The 8,025-nt window shown below is 47.6% G+C and overlaps 1 protein-coding gene across 2 annotated transcripts in view; it reads right to left on the reverse strand.

The window, feature by feature from the left end:
• The window catches only part of ATG3 (autophagy related 3), a 41,117-nt gene extending 33,095 nt beyond the window's left edge, over positions 1–8,022 (reverse strand). The window contains exons 1-2 of one of the 2 annotated variants that reach the window (XM_090056321.1): positions 7,841–8,022; positions 2,965–3,006 (exon numbers count right to left, since the gene is read on the reverse strand). In XM_090056321.1, coding sequence (XP_089912447.1) covers positions 2,965–3,006; positions 7,841–7,912 — 114 coding nt within the window. In that variant the 5' untranslated portion in view covers positions 7,913–8,022. The remainder of the gene's footprint in view (positions 1–2,964; positions 3,007–7,840) is intronic. The other variant, XM_090056330.1, reaches the window with a different exon arrangement.
• Between the last annotated feature and the right edge of the window lie 3 nt (positions 8,023–8,025).

An 8,025-nucleotide genomic window follows, 5' to 3' on the forward strand; every position in this document is an offset into this window, starting at 1 on the left:
ATTTATGAAAGTGTCCAGTAGTTTAAAAGAAACAGCAATCTTATTAAATTTCTTTAAGGCATGAAGTCCTAAAAAGCCTAACAGGTGGCCAGACTGTTCAGGAAAAGTTCTCACCTAGATTTCAAATTAGGTTTTAAAGAGTACTTATTTTTCTGAACAGCCCATTTGCAAATAAACCAAGTACCATAGTTCAAGCCTGAAGAGTAAACATTTTTATATTCTATTTCAGGGCTCAACAGCAAATAGCTTACTAAACAAGGCCAAGTTTTTGTAAATGTTCCCGATATGAATATTAATTAGCGTAAAACCTATGTCTATGTTTACCCCAAATTTAAAAAGTATCCTGCCCTAAACCAGATCTGACTGGCATTAAAAATCACTGAGCAACCTTTAGCCTACTTTTTGTAGCCTGTTGTTCAGGAACTTCTTAAAATTATTTTCATTTTTGACATTTGCTTGCTTGTTCATCATTTTCTATGAAGCTGAAGTTGTCTCCTTATTCCCAGTTCTTTATTCTTTATGCCTGGTTCCTTTCTCAAGCTAATCTACAACCAATAAAAGCTGTTTATTAATTAATCACACATTTTAAAGAGAAAGAATATCATTAGCTATGCATATTTACTAATTAATATGTAAAATTATATCCTGCATCAAGTACAGAGCCCTAAATGAAGATCAAATTAAGATGGGATTCTGGTGCAAAATATTTCTTGGGCCACCCCAAACTTCCTGTTGATGCCACCGAGGGACTGTCCCAAAGAACACCTGAATGTAGTCCTACCTGACTCAAAGCACAGTTCAGCCCTGCCAGGCTGCAAACTGACAGCCCCCCATACTCACTGTACTAAGTATATGGTCCCGGATAAGAAACTGGCTTTTGGGCTGGGATTATGGCTGGAAATCCTTCTCGGGCCACCTCATGCCATTCCCCTGTGGTACTAGGGGCTCACCTGGACATCCCTGATCAGAATCTTGCCTGGCACAAAGCGTGGGTTGTTTGTCCTGGGCTGCCCACTCACAGTCCCCCAGGCACTGTACTAACTATATGGGCTCAAATAATGAACTGGATTTTGGGCTGGGATTATGGTTGGAAATCCTTTTGGAGCTACCCCACAACATGCCTCTGTACCATCAGGGGGCTCTCTCAGGTATCTCTAAACAGAGTCTTGCCCAGCCCAAAGCACAGTTTGTTTGTGCTAAGGTGCCAATTGACCCCTCCCCACTCCCCATCATACTAAGTATAATGGCTCAAATAAGGAACTAGCATTTGGGCTAGGAATATGGCAGGAAATTTCTCTCGGACTACCCCACATCATGCCTCTGTAGTACTGGGGGACTCTCCCAGACACCCCTGACCAGAGTCTCATCTGGCCCAAAGCACAGCTTGGCCATGCCAGGCTGCTAACTGAGAGCCCACTGTCTACTGTACTAAGTCCACTGTACTAAGTATATAGGCTCAAATAAGGAATAAGGAACTTGGATTTGGGCTGAGATTACAGATTGAAATCCTTCTTGAACCACTGTGGCCCCAAGGGACTCTCCCAGACACCCCTGACCAGAGTCTTGCTCAGCCCGAAGTATGGTTTGGCCCTGCCAGGTGTCCACTGTCCCTATCCAAGCCATTTCATCTAACCATACATCATAGACCTAACACCCACACCAGCCACAAGTAAAGCAGGGGAACTATGGCAGCCACTATCCTGCTTTTATGAAATATTATCAATATACGCTCCAGAGATTCCTGGGTTGAGGCCACACCCCTGCTACAGAGGAAGGCAACCCGCACCCCCCCAAAGTTCATATGCTAATCTGACCATGGGGTAAAATTCCTTCCTAACCCCAAATAAGGCAATTGGTCTGACCCTGAGTGAAGGGCAAGACCCTTAAGTCAGGACTCTCTGGCTTTGCTCCTAGCAGGAGAATCAGCCCACCCCAGTTCAAGTCCACAGCCCTAGCTGCAGCATTACTCAGCGCCTCTAAAGAAGGCTTAAAAACATCCTGACACATGTAGGCATAAATACGCCTAAATCACAGGCTACAGGACACAGAGCTGACAAACAGAATCCAACTCTTGCATGTCATATAAAGAAGTATTAGTTATTAAAATCAGAGTAATTTTCTGCTTCATTTGTTTTCTCAGATTACCTGCCTTCCCACCACCTCCTCTTGAATCCTATTCCAGTTTGTATATCTCTTTCCTTCTGTTTATGTTTATGTCTTTACCACTTTTCCATTTCAACCATTCTCTTCTCTACATTGTTTTTTAGTCTTTGAATAGAATTTCAGAGGCATCTTTCAAACACTAGCTATTTACAAAATTGAATAGAAAAGAGTAAGCAAGTGGACGTGTGAACTCAGTTTCTTTCTACACTAGATTCAGGAAATGCATGTTTGTAATCCTGGTCTGTTTCCGTTTATAGCTACTCCCTTTGTAGACTGTTACAGATTGCTCATATTTCACACAAAACCAGCAAAGGACAACCTTCTGGGATGTGCAGGGAAGTGGTGAAGTATGAGAGGTGGCCAATTCTATGTTGCGACCCTATCAGGCCAACTTCTAGTGAACCAGGACTTCTGTGGGAAGCTCCTCTTCAGGTCACCCAAGGGACAGAATTTTCAGGGACTTTGCCCTACACCATGACTCCCAGGCAGGATGGAATTTCTGAGCCAGAAAACCCAAGCTACCTCTCTGATGTTTAGCTCACCCATGAAAGAACCCATCCTACATTTGAATACCAAAACACTATGCCCCAATTTTCACCCAAAAAGGAATTTTGTTGCTGAAACACGTTGCTTCTCCTTTAAAGCAGAAATACCACGTGCAATTTATGAAAATCTAGAGAAGGTGCAAGCTACCAGTTACACAACCCATTTCAGACAGATGAAATGTTAAGGCATAATCTATTAAGTTACAAGTCTTTTAGTATCTTTTCCAAATATAATTTAAATGTTCAAGACACTTACCTCTTCAGGAGTGATCACTCCAGTTTCTTTAAACTTTGATTCCTACAATGAAAAAAATTCAGAATACTTAGATATTTGCTTAAATGTACACCCTAGTCTATAACGAACAGTGCCTAGCAAACCTCTTACTAGGCACTGATCCAGCAACTGCATATGTCCACACAGTGCTAATAAATCAAGTCATTTACATGCAACTGTGTTCCAGCTGCTGTGTCATCAGTTAACCATTTAACCAATATAATTAGAAGAGGTTAAACAGAAGTTTTTAAATGATATTTACATCCCTATATCCTAGACCCATCTAACTTCATTGTCTATAACCAGGTGTCAAGCATAGGGCCTGTGGGCTACATCCAACCTGTGGAACCATTATCTAGCCTGTCAGACTACCAGAATTTGGGAGGCAGAACACTGCCACAAAATTAGGGGCCATTTGACCCTGCTAGCCATGGCCAAACTTGCTACCACTGCACCCAGGTTGAAAATCACTAGTTGATAGTTGAGAACCTGAAAAGAAGTTACCTTCTCATATCCTGCAATGCAGTATCAGAAGGCTGCATATGTGAAGTATGTTTAAAACCACAGAAAGTAGTTCAGCTGATACCAAAAAATAAAATTCTGTAATCTGTGCTACTCTTGTTGGCAAGTGATATAGGAAGCTAAGCAGGGCCACGTGTTAAGCTAAACATTAACAGAATGCATCAGACAAGAAAATAAGTCAGGAAACAGAGAACAACTGTTCTCGTTACAGATTAACTTTGCCCCTCTTACACAGAGAGCTTTTACCATTAGCTTTTTTTGGTACGCAAAATCCAACTGTTTTACTATATGCTATGAGAACCAGTTTCTTAACTTCCCTGCTGTTTCTAGAGGTGCACCGATGCACTAGTCCCATATTGAATGGGCACCATTATAAGGAAAATTGACAGTATTGGCAATCAATCTTTTTGGGCTGATAATGTCACCAATAAATGGCCTGTGCACACATGCAGGCAATCAGGAGCACAGGAAGAGGTGCAGGGGAAGGGAAGGGAGCAGATCAAGGACCCCTGTGGTGAGGGAGGGAGTGGAGCTGGGGCAGGTGCTGCACAGCCAGGACAGGGCATGGGACAGAGTTGCAAATGAGTCATGTGGGGTGTGCGGGGGCTCCCATCACTGCACACCCCCCCGGGAGGGCATGGGGGAGGGGGGCGGTGGTCCCAGATCTGCACACGGGGTGAGGGCGGACTGAACCGAGCTCTTCCTGGTGAGGGCTGGGCTGGGGCTGTGCTCGGAGCGGGCAGTGGTAGCACTGGGGGGGGGGGCCTATGACAAATTTTGTGGTGGCTTCAGCCCCCACCCCCAGCACTGCTGCCGCCTACCTCAAGCATAGCCTGGCCCAGCCCCCCACCAGGACGAGTCCAGCGCCACCCTTGGCACCAGCCTGCAGCAGCACCCCGCCTTCACCCCACACACAGCTCTGGGGGCACACACCCTCCATGCCCTCCCAGGGTATGCGCAGCAGGGGAGCCGCCACCCCTCTCCCCACCTCAGATGAGCTATTCACAGCTCCATTCCTCCATTCTGGCCCAGCTGTGCAGCACCTGCCCCAGCCCCACTCCCTCCCTCACTGCAGGGGCCTCAATCTGTACCCTCCCCCCACATCCCTTCCCTCCTCGCCCCTTTCCCCACAACAGACTTACCAGCCTGACCTGTTCTCCAAGTTGCTTGGCTGCATATCGGCAATCCAATCGGTATTGACTAATATGGCTCATTAAAAATCCGCCCCAGGTATCAGCCCAAAAAAATCTCTATCACTGCACCCCTAGTTGTTTCATTAACTTATCTGCAATGGGATCAACTAAAAGCAAGCTTTAACAAGACATATATTTGTTTACTTTTTCATTCAAAAAGACATCTAGAAGCTTTCAGCACAGGACACATGTTTTGCCTGCTCACCTCATTCCATGGTGAATGGAAGGAACTTGAGAGTTCAAAACAAAATATACCAAAAAAATCATAGAAAATTAGGGTTGGATCCAGGAACCTCAGAAGGTCATTCAGTCCAACCCCCAAGCTCAGAGCAGGACCGTCCCGAACTAGATCATTTCAGCCAGAATAGTAGTTTTATAATTTGTAGTTATAAAACTACAGAAATATGTAGTTTTACAGTTTAAAAAGTGTCACAGATCGATCTTCAAACAAAAAAATACATAGCCTCAATTCACAGTAAGGGACTCTGTACTACACACAGTACAGAACATCCACAAAGTACTGGTCTTATGTTCAAGAGTTATCTGAGGAATTTATGCTATCACCCTTATTAATAAGTAGTTGCTTTCCTTTCTACTGTCCTAAATTGCCCTCAGCTTGTCATCCAGTCACCAAGAATACAACCCAGGGTAGATCATTCCAGCTGACAGCCAGAAAGCGTTAACTATCCCTGCTATAAGCAATACCTCTTCCATACTGCAGAAAGATCAAGAATGCCCAGGTTGTCTTTGTTAAGTAAGCAGGAGCACTCTTGCCAGTGATACTCCTATCTTCCCTTCCTCTCCAAGGATGAAGACTTGAGATGGGGGGGGATGTAATTTAAGAGCCAAAATTAAAATGAGATAAGTGAAAATTTTGCTGGACCAAGCAGTACAGCTGTGCTACCTGGTAATTACAGGTCTGCCTTTAAAGAGTTTAGGCTGATAAAAAGATAAAACTAAGGACTTGCTGGCAGTGCGCTGTGTCAGTATGTTGAAGGCTCAGATTGCAGAGCAACCTTAGGACTTCTTCCTTAAACATACCATATAAAGTGCAGAATGCAGGCAAGCTTTGTGATCTGTTACCCTAGTGAGGTTCACAATACTTAGCATCTGCAGAAAGCCAGCCAAGTCTATGCAGCAATGCTGGGTAGCTCTTTTAATAATTCAAACGTTCACTTACAAAAACAGGAGCTTGGATCAATGTTCTAAAGGTCCCACAACATATTATTCAAAGCACGATAATGCTAGTACATAGCACATGCCAGACTTTAACATGTGCGGACTAGAAAGAGACAGTGGGCAATAGTACTCCTGGACTGTATACACAATAGAATAAGACACCCACTGTATAAAGGTGAGCTAGTGGCTCTCAACCTTTCTGGCCTGGACTCAGCCCTCACTGGACCTGAAGCACCCTTCCATAACTTTAGCAAACCAAGTAGCTCCCAATTTAAAAAATATGAATGTATAGATTACAGCTCTTACTTCCCTGCAAAGGGGTTTGATGGTGGGGATGGGGGATCCTCAGGCAGTGACAAGCCTGAGCCTATGCTTATCAGTTTAGTTTAGCTGCTTATTTCCTAATGCGGGGGAGGCCCAAGTCCACATGGCCCAAGAGGACTATTTCCTAGAAGCCTCTGCAGTGGTGGCCCCACCCCCCACCCAGACACTCCAGCCTGCTCACCCTGCATCCACTGCCAGGGAAGGACCCATGTGGGCAGGGCATGAGGCTGGAATGGGACCATGGCCAAAAGTAAGATGGACATGTAGGGCCTGGGAGACTCTGGGATCTTAGGGCAGTGACAGCGTGTGGCCGGGGCTGAGGCAGAGCAATGACTCACTGCCCACACACTTCTGTGGGCAGGGGCATGCAGGGAACAGATTGTGACTGCTCTGGGCTGGGCTCCATGCTGTCACTACCCCACGATTCCAGCCCCTCCCCTGGATGCAGTTCCCTGTGTGGCTCCTGACCAATCTTTATAGAGACCCTATGAGTGTGGAGCCAGACAGCACTGGAGCCCATTCTGCAGCCCTGTGGTCACAGCCTTGCACTCCTGCAATCTACACGGAGACTGGCTGAGATCCGTGCAGGCAGAGACTGCTGGGAAGTGGAGCACAACCACTGGCTGGATACACTATTTCACCCACCTCTATCCTAACACCTCACTTTTCTCCTCATGACACCGTTCAACAGATTTGGAGGCAACCCCAGGGTGCCCCAGCATCCTGATTGAGAATCACAGATGTAGACAAATTGCTTCACCCTCCCACAGCTCAGTTTCTCACTACCCTTACGTGGGAGCAAGCAATAGTACCAGTAGCCGAGCAAAACAGGGTTAGCATAACACCATAACAGTTATTCTGAGGAAGAGAGATAAATTAATGTTGCCGAGCCAGGCCTGGCCAACCAGCAGCATGTGCACCCTGAGTGACATGGCCAGCCTCTGCCTGTGGCACAAGGCCCACCCGGGGGGGAATAGGCAGCAGAAAGCAGGGCGGAGGATCAGGCTGGAGCAGAAAGCAGACCAATGGATTGGGCAGGGAGTAGGGTTACCACACGTCAGGGTTTTCCTGGACGTGTCTTCTTTTGGGGTCCCCCAATCTCCATCCAGGCAGTTTTCTGAAATATGAACAAGTGTTCAGGAGTTCCCTCTGCCACACTGGTGGGACCAGGGGGAAAGCACTTGGAGGCTGGTGGCACCATGTGCATGCGCACACACATATGGCTGGCACACAGCCTGGACAGGCAACCTTGGCTGCTGGATGCAGGTTGGAGGGAGCAGAGGTTGGAGGGCCAGGCTTTGGGGCACCATGAAGGGTGGGTATGGAGGGGACAGGCAGGTGCCTGCTGACGCTGAGGATGGTATCTAGGCACGAGGGCTGTGGTGGGGGGAGAGGCGGGCGCCCACCCCTCCAGCAGGGGAAGGGGGTGGGGAGAGCGCTTCGAGGGCAGTTGCAGGCTGAGGTTAGTAGTACTGGGGCAGGGAGCAAAGTGCCTCTCCGACAGGCGTCCTCTCTGTTGGAACTGGAAATACTGCAAGTAACCCTGCAAGGAGCAGAAAGCAGAGCAGCAGCCCAGGACAGGAGCAGCAGGGCCGGCCCCGGCCTCGCGAGGCCCCTCCCACCGCCCGCCCCGCGCGCACCTTGAGCACGGGGGTGAGGTACTCGGCCACCTCCAGCGCCCTCCCCTTCACCGTGTTGATGACGCTCTGCATTGTGCCGGCGCGAGACAAGAGCGGCAGCAACAGCGGCACGAGCCCGCCCGAGCCGCGGTCACATGACCCCCGCTTCGGGCCCACGTGACGCCTCGAGTTCCGGTGAACCACTC

Source organism: Crocodylus siamensis, chromosome 1, assembly GCF_052110815.1.
Source record: "Crocodylus siamensis isolate JL-2025a chromosome 1, ASM5211081v1, whole genome shotgun sequence".
Taxonomy (NCBI): domain Eukaryota; kingdom Metazoa; phylum Chordata; order Crocodylia; family Crocodylidae; genus Crocodylus; species Crocodylus siamensis.